At 33.6% G+C, this 16630-nt stretch overlaps 1 protein-coding gene across 7 annotated transcripts in view; it reads left to right on the top strand.

Moving 5' to 3' along the window:
• The window catches only part of LOC125666847 (formin-like protein), a 53784-nt gene that overhangs the window by 5440 nt on the left and 31714 nt on the right, over positions 1-16630 (top strand). For 3 of the 7 annotated variants that reach the window (XM_056152040.1, XM_056152039.1, XM_056152038.1), the window contains 3 exons: positions 3390-3473; positions 9083-9172; positions 16005-16084. In XM_056152040.1, the coding sequence (XP_056008015.1) occupies positions 3390-3473; positions 9083-9172; positions 16005-16084 (254 nt within the window). Of the gene's footprint in view, positions 1-3389; positions 3474-9082; positions 9173-9256; positions 9296-10690; positions 10751-14303; positions 14343-16004; positions 16085-16630 lie in introns of all 7 variants that reach the window. The other 4 variants (XM_056152037.1, XM_048900172.2, XM_056152035.1 and 1 more) reach the window with 3 other exon arrangements.

The following is a 16630-nucleotide window of genomic DNA, read 5'->3' as shown; positions in this document are numbered from 1 at the left end:
AGAGTCACTGGTTCATGTACATAGTTCAGATTTCACTTCCAAGACCTTTCACAAGTGAAGTCTTGCCAGTTGTTATGGAGGGGCTTTAACCCTTGCCATTACTCTACTGATCCCGCCAGAGATGATTATTCAGACAGCTGGAGGTGTGACCTGGCACTGGGTGAGGGATGAATGTAGTACACCAAGGAGGGGATCATGTTTATGTCCTGTACATAATGCACTATTGGGTTATTGACAAATGTAATGCAACAGTTTGGTTTATGACTGCCAGACACATCAAACAAATTAAGATAAATTATTTTGTTTACTAGGGTGTGGATTATACTGGGATAAGTTTGTATTTGTAATAATGTATGTGTGTGTGTGTGTATATATATATATATATATATATATATATATATATGATGAATAGCCCTTCATGTTGGGGGGTGTTTAATTAATATATATATATATATATATATATATATATATATATATATATATATATATATATGATGAATAGCCCTGCAAGTTGGGGGGTGTTTAGTTTTCATGGTTTTTATGGTCGGGACATATTCACAAATTTGAGTTCTCCTTGAAGAGAAATGAAATTGCAATAAAGAATAAAAATTCTTCAACCCCAAAATAAGTTACAGTCATGCAGTTCACTCCTTGACATAAGGTATTTGAACACTATCTGCACTGAAATCTCAAAATTTGAATTTCAAACTGAACGTAGAATTTGAAATATGTAGGGTATGCATTTGAAGAAGTTGAACATGGGACATGTGTTTGATTAAAAAGTAACGGTTTTCAGTATTTTACCAGAGTGATACCTGTGGGGTTCATTCATAGTGCAGAAAGTTTATATTCAATTTCTTATCCTATGTAGAATGAGTTTGATTGAATGTATATAGGAAGTCATTATATACTTGCCCAACTAATGATGTTTTAGTGATTTTGGCATATTTCATATTGAAGTTTCGTCAAACCCCTGCTGTAATCCTTATCCATCAAGTGTGGATATTTTGTTAAATGGAGCCCCACCCTGAGACTTAACACTTCTTTCAGCTTATTTTTGCCATGTTTACATTATGGTGTTACAATTTGGAACCAGAGCAATGTTTCTCTTCAGATAATCAAAGTTTGCACCTTCCCTCCCCTCCTGCTGAGTAGATTCTTTCAGTCTGAATATGCAGTTGCACTTTCATGTTTCTTGCATGCATTTAAATTGCAGTGTACATAAATTTTGTTTTATCCCCCCCCCCCTTTTTTTTGTTCACCATTTGTGAAAAACATGCCCAAGGAAAGTTGTATTTCATGAAATATTTTCTCTTTCCATTTGAAAATGTAGATGCATTACAGTTTTAGATTAGTGATTTATTTTGTATTGCAGTCAATGAATTAATTGAAACAACACTGTCTCTTTTCCTCATTTGAAGTATTTTCTTCCTGGATAATCTTATCTTCATAGTAAACATGGTGAAACCGAGCTATTATCATGCTGTTAAGATAGGATGTATGATGCCAAAACCATTATAATATAGCCTCTAAAAAGTAATTGTGCACTGATACACTTGCAGCTGTGCATCTGCAATGCATCTGAGTATTAATGAATTATGAATTGTGAGAGGATTTGAAATGAAAAAAATCATTCTATAAGCAGGTGCAGGCACAAATAAATGCATAATTGTTTGCACTCACAATTTGGCTAGGAGTCCTTAATATTTCTCATCCTGTGGACACTGGACGGGATGAAACTTCTTGTTTATTGTCCTCATAATGTTTAGTATATTATCTTGGAGATGTGGTGATGTAACATGTTCCACAACAGTACATCAACGCAATTAAAATCTTTTTGTTTGACAGGCAGTGTTCCGTTACATTATCGCTGTACAATATCTCAGTATTGTATAGACAGTGGTGTAATGTTCTGTTACATTAACACTGTACAATATCTCAGTATTGTATAGACAGTGGTGTAATGTTCTGTTACATTAACACTGTACAATATCTCAGTATTGTATAGACAGTGGTGTAATGTTCTGTTATATTACACTGTACAATATCTCAGTATTGTATAGACAGTGGTATAATGTTCTGTTTATAACACTGTACAATATCTCAGTATTGTATAGACAGTGGTGTAATGTTCTGTTATATTACACTGTACAATATCTCAGTATTGTATAGACAGTGGTGTAATGTTCTGTTACATTAACACTGTATAATATCTCAGTATTGTATAGACAGTGGTGTAATGTTCTGTTTATAACACTGTACAATATCTCAGTATTGTAAAGACAGTGGTGTAATGTTCTATTACACTGTACAATATCTCAGTATTGTATAGACAGTGGTGTAATGTTCTGTTTGTTATTCTGTACAATATCTCAGTATTGTATAGACAGTGGTGTAATGTTCCGTTACATTAACACGGTACAATATCTCAGTATTGTATAGACAGTGGTGTAATGTTCTGTTACATTAACACTGTACAATATCTCAGTATTGTATAGACAGTGGTATAATGTTCCGTTACATTAACACTGTACAATATCTCAGTATTGTATAGACAGTGGTGTAATGTTCCGTTACATTAACACTGTACAATATCTCAGTATTGTATAGACAGTGGTGTAATGTTCTGTTACATTACACTGTACAATATCTCAGTATTGTATAGACAGTGGTATAATGTTCCGTTACATTAACACTGTACAATATCTCAGTATTGTATAGAAAGTGGTGTAATGTTCCGTTACATTAACACTGTACAATATCTCAGTATTGTATAGACAGTGGTGTAATATTCTGTTACATTAACACTGTACAATATATCTCAGTAATGTATAGACAGTGGTGTAATATTCTGTTACATTAACACTGTACAATATATCTCAGTAATGTATAGACAGTGGTGTAATGTTCTGTTACATTACACTGTACAATATCTCAGTATTGTATAGACGGTGGTGTAATATTCTGTTACATTAACACTGTACAATATATCTCAGTAATGTATAGACAGTGGTGTAATGTTCTGAAAGTGTTGTAGTGTTTACTTACATAAATTACCACTGTAAAATATCTGTATAGGAGTGAAAGTGTTGTAATGTTTGCTTGTAACATTACCACTGTACAATATTTGTATAAGACAGTGCCGTAAGGTTTTATTACAATATTACTGTACAATTGCTCTGACAGAGACAGTACTGTACCCACCCCTCCCCCCTCTCCTAAATTATTGCTGTAAAACTGATATATGTGTCACACTGTAATACTTCATACATTGCAACTGTAAAATTGCAATGCCATAAACTCTGACTTCTGTATTGCTGTTAAAATGCATTTTATGTTGCGATGTTTTAGGCGATTAGTGTAATTAATATTTTATGTGATTTTTGTAGGCCTCGATGGATCTGCCACCAGACAAGGCCAAAGTACTCAAAGGATATGACGATGAGAAGAAATGGGACTTGATATGTGATCAGGTGAGGGGAAATATCATTCAGAGCTGAAAACCCAAAGATGATATCACTCTATAATTTTTGTTGGGGACTGAGCCTTTGAGAAAAGTAGTAGACATTTTCTTCAAGATTGTATGTGTGTGTGTGTGTTTATAATAATATAGTCAATCATAAGGCCAAAATAAAATATATGTTTGTTTCTGGTTTCCCTACATTTTTTATGCCAATTAACCCTAAAGATTTTATTGACAATATATATATACAAATAAAATGAAAATCTGCAATTTTCAAACTGGAAATATTTTTTCTTTTCGCATTTGAGTTTTTCTGATCTACATTTTGACTACTATTGATCTTCAAAATGTTTGAAAAGTATAGACATGTATTCAAAGTGTATCAAAAACCAGGACTTAGAGTAAAATGTTTTGTTACAACAAAATGTGTTACCTACCTACCCTACCTAATTTTGGGGGGAGTGAAATAGCAAACACACACATATATATTTTATGTTGGTCTAAATGAAAGCAAGTACTAATTCAGAAATGAGCATTGTGATAAGGAGGTACATTTGAACCTTACATTTTGAAAATAATTTTTCAGTTTTTGAGAAGAATTGGTCTATTTTACGCTTGGAATGGGGTCTTTTATTGGCTCCAGTTTCTGAGAATTGGGAAATTTGACAGAATCCCAATAATATGTCATACTGAGTATTGTTCAATAAATGGGTGTAGGTGTACATGTGTGTAATGTACATGTATGTGTGGGTAGATGTGCATGTGTGGATGGCAAGTGCATGTGCGGATGTGAGTGTATGTATGTGTGGATGGGTGTGTGTGGGTCGATGGATGGGTGTGTGTTTGTGGATGGATGTATGTGTGTGTGTGTGTGTGTGTGTGGATGGGTGTATGTATGTGTGGATGGATGGATGGGTGTGTGTGGATGGATGGGTATATGTATGTGTGGATGGGTGTATGTATGTGTGGATGGATGGGCGTGTGTGGATGGATGGGTGGATGGGTGTGTGTGGGTGGATGGATGGATGGGTGTGTGTTTGTGGATGGGTGTATGTATGTGTGGATGGATGGGCATGTGTGGGTATATATATGTGTGGATGTGTGTGTGTGTGTGTGGATGGGTGTATGTATGTGTGTGGATGTGTGTGTGTGGATGGATGGGTGTGTACATTTGTGAGAAGATTACGACTGATTGAGGATTTTCTAAATGTAATAAAGCATGTGTATAATACATGCACTGTACAAATTTATGCTATTTATACTTATTCATGTACATGTACTTCCCACAACATCCATTTTGCATTAACTATATATACATTGTAAACTTACAGTTTAATGAACTCAAGTTGAAACATTTGGCAATGATGTTTTTATGAGAGTTCTTTAATTTCATGAGGAAGTGAGTTCTTGGCAGGTCTACCTTGTGCGTTGCTCCGGCAGGAATTAAACAAATAAAGCAGCTTACAACATGCAAAAAGAGTGGAGAAAAAATAAATGGAAAGAAATGGGATTTACACATATGTAATCTCATTACATAACTGTGAGAACGATGTTGATTTTCTTGGAAGTTCAAAATACAAAAAAATCATTCTTCTCATTCTTCATCATTCAATCTTATCTATAAACGTGAGACCTGCATGTATTAGCATGCACTCACAATAATTTTTTAAAACATTAAGTAAGAATACATTTGCATAGCTGTGGGAAAGAAAATGGCTATCAGACAATATTGCATTACACACAGAGAAGTATTGGATACTCCCTAGCTTCTAGAGATTATTGCGAGATTTCTGGGTCTTTTAATGTGTTAATTGGTATTAATAATGTTCTCTTTGTGTTCTATTTTGAGTGTATCATGACTTTCCTTTGTAAAAATAAGTATACTTAATTGTAATGTAGAGCAAATTGAGTGTATTAATTTCAGTTTTTGAAATATTTTTTTCTGTTTTTTTTTTTAGAATCATTAAATATGATGTTTAGGGGTGATAATTTTACCTGGTTTAGAATGTGCAGTGAAAATGGATGTTTAGATTCAGCAACGGAAATTTTGGTTAGACACATCACATGTTTAGATAAACAGTTTATTATCTCTTTTAATTATCGTAAATATAAATTTCTGTAAATAGCATAACATGCGAGTATCGATATGAAACATACATGAACCTGTTGAATATTTTTCTGGGAAGATACGCTGTGTCCTTGACCTCTTAATACACAAAAATCAAAAACATTCTTGTAACGTTTAAGCTGGGAGAATCCAGGCTTCAGATCTCTAGATATCATCTTTATGTAGAAAAGTTATAAGCATTTCTTAAATACCAAATCCACAATGGTTCAAGTACATGGCGCCCTGTCATTACACAGAGTAAGCTCCAGAAGAGGCAGATGGTATATTGGAGAAATAGATTCCATGTCATGACATACCAATTGGCTGGCATTTTGTATACATGAATGTTTTAGGTCTTTGTTATGATAATTGGTAACTAACTGCATGCTGTTACAGAAAATACAATGTGTGCACTGAGCTCTATCCACCATTTGTTTCCAGTAGTAAGTTCATGGGTATACAGTTAAAATAGTACTATGTCTCTCTATTCATGAACTACTCAAACCAATTTTCATTCGTGTGGGAATTTTTTTTCCACAGAATTCAATTTATATCCTCCACTTGCAAAGATTTCTCACCGTGAATCATTTATTTATTTTTAAAGTCACATATTTTTTGGAAACAATTCTCAAGTTGCCATGGACAAAAGCTGGCTATTTTAGAATAAGTCATTGTGAATGGTTTAGTGTCATTCGGGTATAATGTACTCTTCATCTTGAAATTGTTGATGGAGATTGGCACAACTAACTCTTCTATACATGATAGGAGGTTGAACAAATTGTCAATAGACTAGCATGCTATATAGTAATAAAATTTGGGATTAGACAGTTAGGAGGAAGGGGGGAGGGACAATATGTCCCACTTACAAATATACATGATAGTCCCCAAACATGCAATCAAGTGTTTTCATTTATGAAATGCTAACGCTTAACTGCCCTTAAAAAATAGCTCAGTTAAGGTGGAATGAGCACAGCTTCTTTTGCATAAAGGACTACAGGAGGGGTGATGATGAATTTATAACTAAACCTCGGTCAGTATGTGAAAGAATCATTCTCTGTGTGTCATCATCATGAAAAAAATAATGCATCAAATTATCCTACTGTAGCCAGAGATATATATAAGTCTAGGTGGTTCATGTGGGCCAATATTTTCCAACAGATGGCATAGGTTACTTGATTTCCCTTTCTGTAAAAGCAGATTGAATCATTCAGCCCTGTTATACAAGTGTTTCATGGTTAATTAGATAAGATGATTTAAAAATCATATGGAACTCAGACAAAGATCCTGCCTTCAAGGATACGTACATGTGTATTTAACATCAACTCGCTATTTTAGATCTATGGTTCCTGCATGAATGCCTAGATCCCAAAAGTGAAAACTATGAGATTGAGAGAGGGAGAGAGAAAAAATGTCATCCCGCCAGGCTTAAGTGAAATGAAATCAATTAATGTCGGGGTGAATTTTGCTGTGAGGCATATGGGGGAATGAGAAGTTGACTCAGATCAACAATTAAGAGTCTCAAGTTCATTCCTGCAGCAGTGGGGATTGACATGTAGTTTGAATACATAGAACTTAGGAAAAATGCAAAGTGCTGCACAAACACAATATGAAGTATTGTTCGTTTGGATTGCATAGCAGCGATTATTTTCTTGTGATTTCATCATGATTTATAACCTGGGACACATTTCTGAAACTCCAGAGATAATAAAGGAAACTGTAGGCGATTTATCACTGTTAATTAGATTACATTAGCTAATGCAAATATCCATATTGATTTCTATTGTCTTAGGGGGACATTTGTCTTAGAGAGGTGGATAAGCTTCATGTGGAATTGGGGGATAAAGGTTGCAGTCACAATGTTCCAAGTGTAGGGTCTCAGAGCAATTGCCTAATGAATAGCTTAATGATAAATATACACACAGGTGTACTAGCTAGCGTAAAAGTTTAGGGTTGACAAGTAGGGTACTCTTAGAATAATTTCAATCACTGGATATTCCTACATTCTCTCTCTCTCTCTCTCTCTCTCTCTCTCTCTCTCTCTCTCTCTCTCTCTCTCTCCATTTCCGTCTGTTAATTACCTTGTCTCGTCTCGCCTAATCATAAGTTAAGTACATGCATGTATGTTAACTCAGTAGTGAAATGCTAAACACTTTACCCATTACTTCCTTAAATGGTCATGGAAATCCTTGTTCCTTTTCAATAACATTAATTTTAAGGATTTAGATGGCCTCATGTAGATTTTGATACAAGCATGCACCTATAAAAGCATGCACAGATTCATACATTTATATGTATATATGTCAATTAGTACCTGTCCTAGGTATAATATACTATAGAATGGTGTACCTTTTCAGTTGACAGGCATATATGACATACATTACTGAGAATCTAGTATGGGCATGGTGGGTAAATTGTTATGAGAGGTTAGGTTGTCATTATCTCCAGTAACTGCAGAGATGTGTCAGGAATTTTAACCTTTTACGGTGTTCTATCCTGTTACTAGCTCATGCAATATTTATCAACTTCATTTTAAATTCAGTGAAAGTCCCCGTGCAATATTAATGTTGAGTACGTATATTCATATAATGAAGATATAGGGTAAATTTTACACATAGCACAAATAGTTGCTTAATGATCTATATAATGCCTGACTATGAAATCAGCTAGTATTGAAGTAATTTATTACATGAATTCAATAGAGATGTTATGTTCACAAATGTATTGGGTGATACATTAAGCATACCATGATATCTGGGGTCAGCCAGGTGTCTATTGAAGCACTGAACCTTTAGAAATCTGGGGATGATATACTATCTTGATAAGAATCAGGGGGACATGATGTATAACACTACACAGTGGGGAATGACAAATAGCCACCCAAAGTATTTGTTAACCCAAATACAAATGTAAATCTGATGAAGAATCTAGCACACAGGGGGAGAAAACAAAAAATGTCCACTTGAAATTTATCTTTACAGGGGGCATCTGATTATTGATCTAAGAAAAAAAAATGAAATAATAAACTTGTAGGTGGTGAGGGAGTGAGAGCGCTTGGTGTGGTTTTTAATCCACACAAACAAGATGATTAGATGATTCACAGATTATATACATGTATGATATTGTACCTGTAATAAAAGTTTTGTGTGGTTGATTCAAATAATCTATTAATCAGATTGAGGTTTAATAAAGAGGCATGCATTAAGAATTAAGGAAGATTGCTTTACTCTATATTAAGTGGATCAAAAGTCATTGTTTTCCAGGCTTCCCTTACAATTTCTTTTAACAGACAGTCAGGGGTCATGTAGTGTAAATATTTACAAAAATAACTTCCTGGGGGATCATTTCAAAAGTACATCTACAAAATAGTTGATTTTAAAATCCTTTGTAAACTTTTTGCATTTGATCCTGTCTAAGTTATAGTACAAATACAATACAGCATATTTTAGATTGATTGACTGGATTAAACCACAATTATGATCCTTTTATATGATCCAAGAATTTTGTTTTTATAGGAGCGGGTTCATGCGAAGGATCCACCTCACGTCTATCTGGACAGACTCCGAACGTATCTGGATCCTCGGAACAGCCGGGGTTCTCGAGTTGTAAGTTCCTGTACTATTCAATCTAGTATTTTTTGTAGAAAAAGCTGTGATTTTTGTTGTTAAACATGTTTGGACTTTTGATAGGATGAAGACAGTCCACTTTGTTGTAGAAAAACTCCAGAGGTATCACATAAAGTTAAAAAGTACCTAGACATGTATATAATAGACTCTATACATATACATTGTATCATGTTTTGTAGTGTTTTATTTATCATCGACATGATGTACCCTTGCATACGTTTTCATCATTCATGTGTATAATATAGGCCTATAATGGTAAATTAACTTGAAAAGAAAAATTGTTTGCATATCATTATTCGGATGTGAAATAAAAGCACATCATGAATGTATATTTATATGTAGAGTTTTATATATATTGTATTCTATGGTATAACTGCATACTTGTGTAGAACATGTTGAAAATTATTTATTACTCCATTTTCAAATTGATGATTTTCACGTATGTGCCAACATGAGTTAGACCTCGATCCCCCCAGACAGTTTTTGTTTGTCGGGGGGGGGGGGGGGGTGAACTAATTTATCCAGGACTAGTGAGTGCATGTTATGTAAAAGTCTGAAGTTACATATGCTCTTAATGTGAAGAAATTCTTCTTATTAAGTGAGTACAGTACTCGAGCAAAGAGTCAATTGTTATATATTCATGTGCATACATCATAATGTATAATTGTGGCCTGATGCATTTACAGTGCAAAGTCACAGTTTTTTCTATGGATAATTTGCAACTGGCAATGTGCCATTTTTTAAAAACATGTTTATGGATCATATGTTTGTAATGAATTTCATTTTCATAAGAATTTATTTTTTGCCATAAAAAATATCTTAGGCAGGATATTAGTTTAAATCATTCAGTTTTTGGGTGTTGAAAAAAACCTCCAAACAATTTCTTCATTCAATGAGAAGGCCACACCCTACGCATTGTGAGAAGATTATCTTCAGTTTTGCCACCACCTATATTCTTACAAACTCCTACATCAGCAGAAATTCCATGGTAGATGTCGGGGCAAGAATGCAGAAGTCAAAAAACCCGATAGAAACATTGCCTGTTTAGTTTCCTTCTTATGTGATCTTGAGAAATGTAACGATATTACTGCATGCTGGTCAAAGATAATAGAAAAAGGCCCACATTAACACTAGCAGATCTATGAAAATTATCTTTGGCCTTCTCAATTTTTTTTTTTTTTTGAATAATGAATGTTAGGCTTAATAAGAATTTTCATGTTGCAATTTTAATTGTTTTATCATGTTTCAGTTTGTTTAATGCCAGCATCGGTTAAATTTTGTGATGTTTGTGAACTACAAATGCTCGGCTGGTATATTGGTACCTATACTTTTTGACTTTGGTGTTGCAACATCATGTTGCTGATTTTGGACAGTGCAAAGAATGGAAAACAATCAAAAGTGCTGATTATACGTGTTGACAACAAAATTTGACTGTTTCTGGCAATAGGGTGTGTTTACATAGCAACCTCTTATTGTCTCCGCCCACGTTTATTTCAGCACGATACTTGCGTTGCCCTTCACTTGGTGGCCTTTCCCTTGCAGTGTGGAATAGATGCCGTACGTCAGCGTAACTTCTCCTCAATGCTTAACAATTCATCATGATTTTGTTTATCGTCAGCGTTGTCATGTTCATTTCTGTGTGCTTTTGTTTTTTTAAAACTTTTTTGAAATTTTTTCAGCTTCCTCTGATGGTGTTTTTGCATGAGAGAATTGTTTCATAATTTTAACCATACAAGATGTAATCTTGAGGGGGTTAAATCAAGATGTTGAATAACTTTATACAGTAATAATTTAATTTTACTTGTAACATGCCATTTGATTGTTTCACTTTATCAACATTCTTTGTATCTCATAAACAAAGTTGCCGTTTAGTCCCGCTATATGACGTCTTACGCATGACGTCGCGTACTATTTCCATTTTGTTGCTACGGCAATATTGGTCAGCATTATATAAATTTCTTATTTTCTTTAGAATTATTCATCAAATGATATGAGTTATTAAATTAAATAACAAGGAATGAAAGTAATTTGTCCTCATTATATACGGTAGAAAGTAAGTTAGGGCAGTTTACGCATCATAAACCTCTTCCAATAATCAAAACATTCAGAAAGATATTGGTTAATAGATTTAATTAAATCATATATTAAACGAACAAGTCGGTGAGTATTATAGGACTGAACAAAATGCTTTTCTCCATGATGTAGCATGATACAATATCATTAGAACTGAAATAATACATCCCTCTTCAGGATATGATACAATTATTAAGACTGAAACGATATGCCCCTCTTCAGGATATGATACAATTATTAGGACTGAAACGCCCCTCTTCACGATATATATATACATGATACAATCATTGTGATACTTGCACCAAATTTCAATATTTTCATTATGATACATTATATAGAAGACACAAATGATTACATTGAGGAACAGATTTAATTCAGAAGGTTCACAATTTTAAAAAGCAAAATGATGCCAAACCACCATGTGGTAAGATGTTGATGGGCTGTGTAGTTTAAACTGTATAAGTTCATTATTGTGTGTGTCAGACTTAACACCGTGACAATGACCTGATTGTTTTCAGTCACCAGTTTGTCTCTTTGTACATATGTTAAAATGATACACACAGATGGAGTACAATGTATTTAACTAAATCCAATTTAAAAAACGTAACGCACCGAAAATTGAGGTAATGAATCAAACATTTAATCGAGTGTTTATTTTGAACTGAATCAATATTTCCGTGAAGCCATTGTAGGATTTATATATATATATATGCTGACTATTATTAGTATTATTATTAATCATTTTATTATATAAATACACACATGTACTTATTGTATGGTTGCAGATTTTTATGATTATGAAATATTTCAAAAAGAGGGCAGAAAAAGACGAGTTATCATTGGTAGTGTGTGTTTTTAAAAAAAAAACGTTTACACCATCTGAGACCTATACAGGATATGACTAAAATAGTCAGCAATAATCTACTATGTAAAAAGGAAATCTCATTTTAGGCTAATGGTTAAGTGCTTTTTGCAAATACGGAAGTCAAAGCTCTTCATTGGTTTGTTGCAACAAAAATTTCATTGTGCAAAAATGTTTACGAGTCAGACTAGTTTGTGTTGTATCATGCAGATTCAAATGAAAAACACCCTCATAACTAGGGATTAAATGAGGTGGGGTTTTCTTGGTATCGATACATAATTATTTATATGAATACAAATTAGCTCAACATGATACACATCAAGACATGTTTTAACAGAATCATTCAACATAAGTGTATCACAGACCTAGATTTTGAGAGACAACATCTTCAAACATTAAAACAACTGTAGCAAACATACATGATCTGCTATCTGAATCTGTGAATCTTTTTTTTTCCATAGAAAGCTAGCTAGAATTTAAAACCAAATAAGATTACAGATTGATATGTCACTAAATTTATGGAGTATATATGTCATTAGTACTTTAGATTGATGTATTGATCCAGTCCTATTTACAACAAAGTCTTCATGTTTGTGAGTTTGATTGATTGATTTTATCTTGTTTAACGTCCCTCTCGAGAATTTTTCACTCGTATGGAGACATCACCAATACTGATGAAGGGCTTCAAATTTAGGCCTTTGCTCGGCGCTTACTGCCATTGAGCAGTGAGGGTTCTTTAGTGTGCCACACCTACTGTGACACGTGGCATCCGTTTTTAAGGTCATCTCCGAGGACCTGTGACATTCACACCTGATGCCGAACGTTTGGCGATGGAACTGTCACTACTTGTTTTAACAACTTAGGTCTGATGCGGCTGGGAGTCAAACCCTGAACTTCCACATGTGGGGCAAACGCTCTACCTCTATACCACCACGGCAGTTGTGTGTGAGTTAGTGATTGCCCAATTAACAAATATAACACGTCATACATTAATATGTCTATCCGTGAGGAGGAAATAATCTGCTATTTCATTGTAAATCCAATCGCTCTATAATTCTAACAAAATGGATGAAGATGAAAACAACACTTGTGTACACACTTTAGGAATACAATGTATAGCCCATTCATTCCTTTAAACCCTATAGCATTTACAATTTCAATGTTTTTGCCTTCAATACCAATTGAAATGATAGCCATTTCCTCATGAATGGGAACAATGTGCGTTTGAACGTTGATAGATATATATTATGGCTATTTTAATGGCTGGGAATTCAAACAGAAATGAAAGTAAATTGTAAACATAAAAATGAATTTAAATTTGGAAAATAAATGAGGGTATAAAATGAACGCTTCATGCCAGCGTTCTTTTCATGAAATGCTAACATGCTTTATGAAGTATATGCTAGCGTAAAGCGTCGCTGTTTGTGCCATTTTTTTTCTTGAATATTTATTCAAGGAAACTTGATATAAAAAGTATACTAAATCAAAATGGTTGCATGGGTTGATATATATTTTTTTGGCTTTGTTTTGTTGCAAGTACAAAAATGAAACTCCTAAAAATTAAAGGATAAGTTTGTAAATTTCCTCTGATCGAAAGTTGAAGTATATCACCACTCTCTGTATAACTCTTTACAAATTTTCCCTACTGTTGTTGAGTTGATTGAGAAGTCACTAGAATATATTACATTTCTTATGGTAAATAAATTGTGTTCATTTTACTTATAAAAACATAAATTTAGTTATCATTTAAAAAAAGAAAGTTTGTAGCAAGCATCGTAAAGCCACATTTCTTATTTAATTTTTACCTGTGGAAATGCTAGATCGACCTCACATAAGACACCTGAATTCCTCGTGGATGTCTATTTGCTAGGTTAATTATAAATATCAAGATCACAAAGGGAGGAAGGGTATGCAGACATCAGAATTGGGTGTGCCAGAGCACAGTGTATTTTGTGTACATGCAATTTCATTGGATGCTCTGTGTCTTATTAAAAGTCAAAGGTCAAAATTTTTAGTAAACTTTCACAAATATTCTCACAATTAAGGGGGGGGGGACTCCCTTGCAAATTAATTAAGCTCTTGGGGAACATTGAAACAGTAGATAACAGTGAGCATATGTAAAATTGTTCAGTTTGGTCTGAATTTGGTTTAATGTTATGAATTACATTTATTCAGCTAATGGGAACGTGTGTCTACCCGGATGTAAGTTACAATGTATGCATATTTTCATCCTCCAAAATCTCAGTAACCACGGTAACAAATGTTGACATCAGTGTAGATGTTGTAATGGATTGAATGTACCAATAATTTTTGTGTCATATTTTTGGTTCTGTTGCCTCGTGGCATCAAGTATTGTTTCCTTATTTGCTTGTGTGTGTGGCATGTTAAGTGTATTTATTTATAAGTAATTTTTGTTTTTAGTTCACGATTATTATGATATTATATGTACAGTGTGTTTGATGCTGAGTTTCAGTTTTGTGATGTGCTGGTTACTTAATGATTTTGCATCTCTTTACGTGATGTAACAAATGTTATATTACACACCTGTGTTATGGTTGACTGCGCACCTCAGTGGAATATTCAATTTTATCACATGTTGACTCCTTTATCCAGTGGATAAATTCTAATGATTGTACAATGTTTTTCCTACGCCAATTGTGACGTACGTCACAAACATCAATTTTATGAATATAGTTTCTTTACAAAGCGTCAGGATCATTCAGCGAAATTCCCAAATATGCAGTAACGTTAAGTTAACGAATAACGGAGATAGAAGGGGGGGGGGGGGGTGTTGTTGTTGTTAACATGTGATAAAAAGAATCTCCCATGGTTTGTGGTTTGATATGATTTATATCCAACTCATTGTGTGTTTTCTATTCCCGAGCCTTGGTGACACAACACAACTCATTGAATATGAATCATATCAAACCACAAACCATGGGAGATCCTATATTAATGTTTCATTTGTACTCATCGAAAGATCCTTTTTTTTTCCTTTCATTTAGATCAGCTACTACTAGTACATGTATATAGACTGACAGCATATCTCATGGTCCTCCATATATCATATCACAACTTCTACATAATATTTTTATACATGTATAATGTGCAAGAAAACTGAGTGCTCATTTATCATGTCCAATTACATGTTTATGTTTATAATTCTCAGTTGAAATGGTAAAAAAAAAAAAGATAGAAAAAATATTTAAAAATGAAGTAGCTTTTAACGGATGTTAATTAGAATATCCTTCTTGTAATGACAATTAAATGACAATCTATGTATGTTTGCTTTACACAGTGTTTTCACGTAAGTTTCTATCAAACTTGTTGAACTAATCATCTCTGCACTTAAAATGCTGGAAATGGAATGATATTGTCACTAATGGTCTGAACTGTGCCTAAATATAGCAACACCTAGATGTAAACAGCAGTGTTGTGGTGTACCTTTGTAGATGGTAGGACTTGACCATGATCACAATATTACCACGGCTATGGCTTTTTATGCGCCCACAGAATTGAAGCCAGCTAGATTGTATCCAAATTAGGTCACATATTGAATGGGAAATATGAATTTTGATTGTATTTTGTGATGGTCATATTCTTGTACAGACTCGTACGTTCACGATGCTAAAATATGTTGTACATATACATTTACGCAAACATAATATTCATGTAACGATGGTTTTTATTTAATTTAAAAGTAATTTTCCTTTGATTAATTTTTTAAGAGTTTTAAATTGCTGATTTTGAGCTGCGAGGGCATGCTTATTCCCCTGGGTAGAGGTTTTCCGTAGTTTTAGAAGTAGATTCTTAAAACCATTATGTTGCTTCTTGCATCGCGTTCTATGTTAATGCTATCTTGTTATATTTTTGCAGAAAAAGAAAAACCTAAATGATATATCGTCTACACAAGTCCTGAGGGATTTAGAAATCTCGCTCCGAACAAACCACATAGAGTAAGTGACGGGAACATTTTGATGATCATTGTGACTTTAAACATTCTGATGATCATTGTAACTTTAAACATTTTGATGATCATTGTAACTTTAAACATTCTGATGATCATTGTAACTTTAAACATTCTGATGATCATTGTGACTTTAAACATTCTGATGATCATTGTAACTTTAAACATTTTGATGATCATTGTAACTTTAAACATTTTGATGATCATTGTGACTTTAAACATTCTGATGATCATTGTGACTTTAAACATTCTGATGATCATTGTGACTTTAAACATTCTGATGATCATTGTAACTTTAAACATTCTGATGATCATTGTAACTTTAAACATTCTGATGATCATTGTGACTTTAAACATTCTGATGATCATTGTAACTTTAAACATTCTGATGATCATTGTGACTTTAAACATTCTGATGATCATTGTGACTTTAAACATTTTGATGATCATTGTAACTTTAAACATTCTGATGATCATTGTGACTTTAAACATTCTGATGATCATTGTGACTTTAAACATTCTGATGATCATTGTA

The sequence above is a fragment of the Ostrea edulis genome, chromosome 10, assembly GCF_947568905.1.
Source record: "Ostrea edulis chromosome 10, xbOstEdul1.1, whole genome shotgun sequence".
In the NCBI taxonomy this organism is placed as follows: Eukaryota; Metazoa; Mollusca; class Bivalvia; order Ostreida; family Ostreidae; genus Ostrea; species Ostrea edulis.
This window is presented reverse-complemented; position numbering and strand designations above follow the sequence as displayed.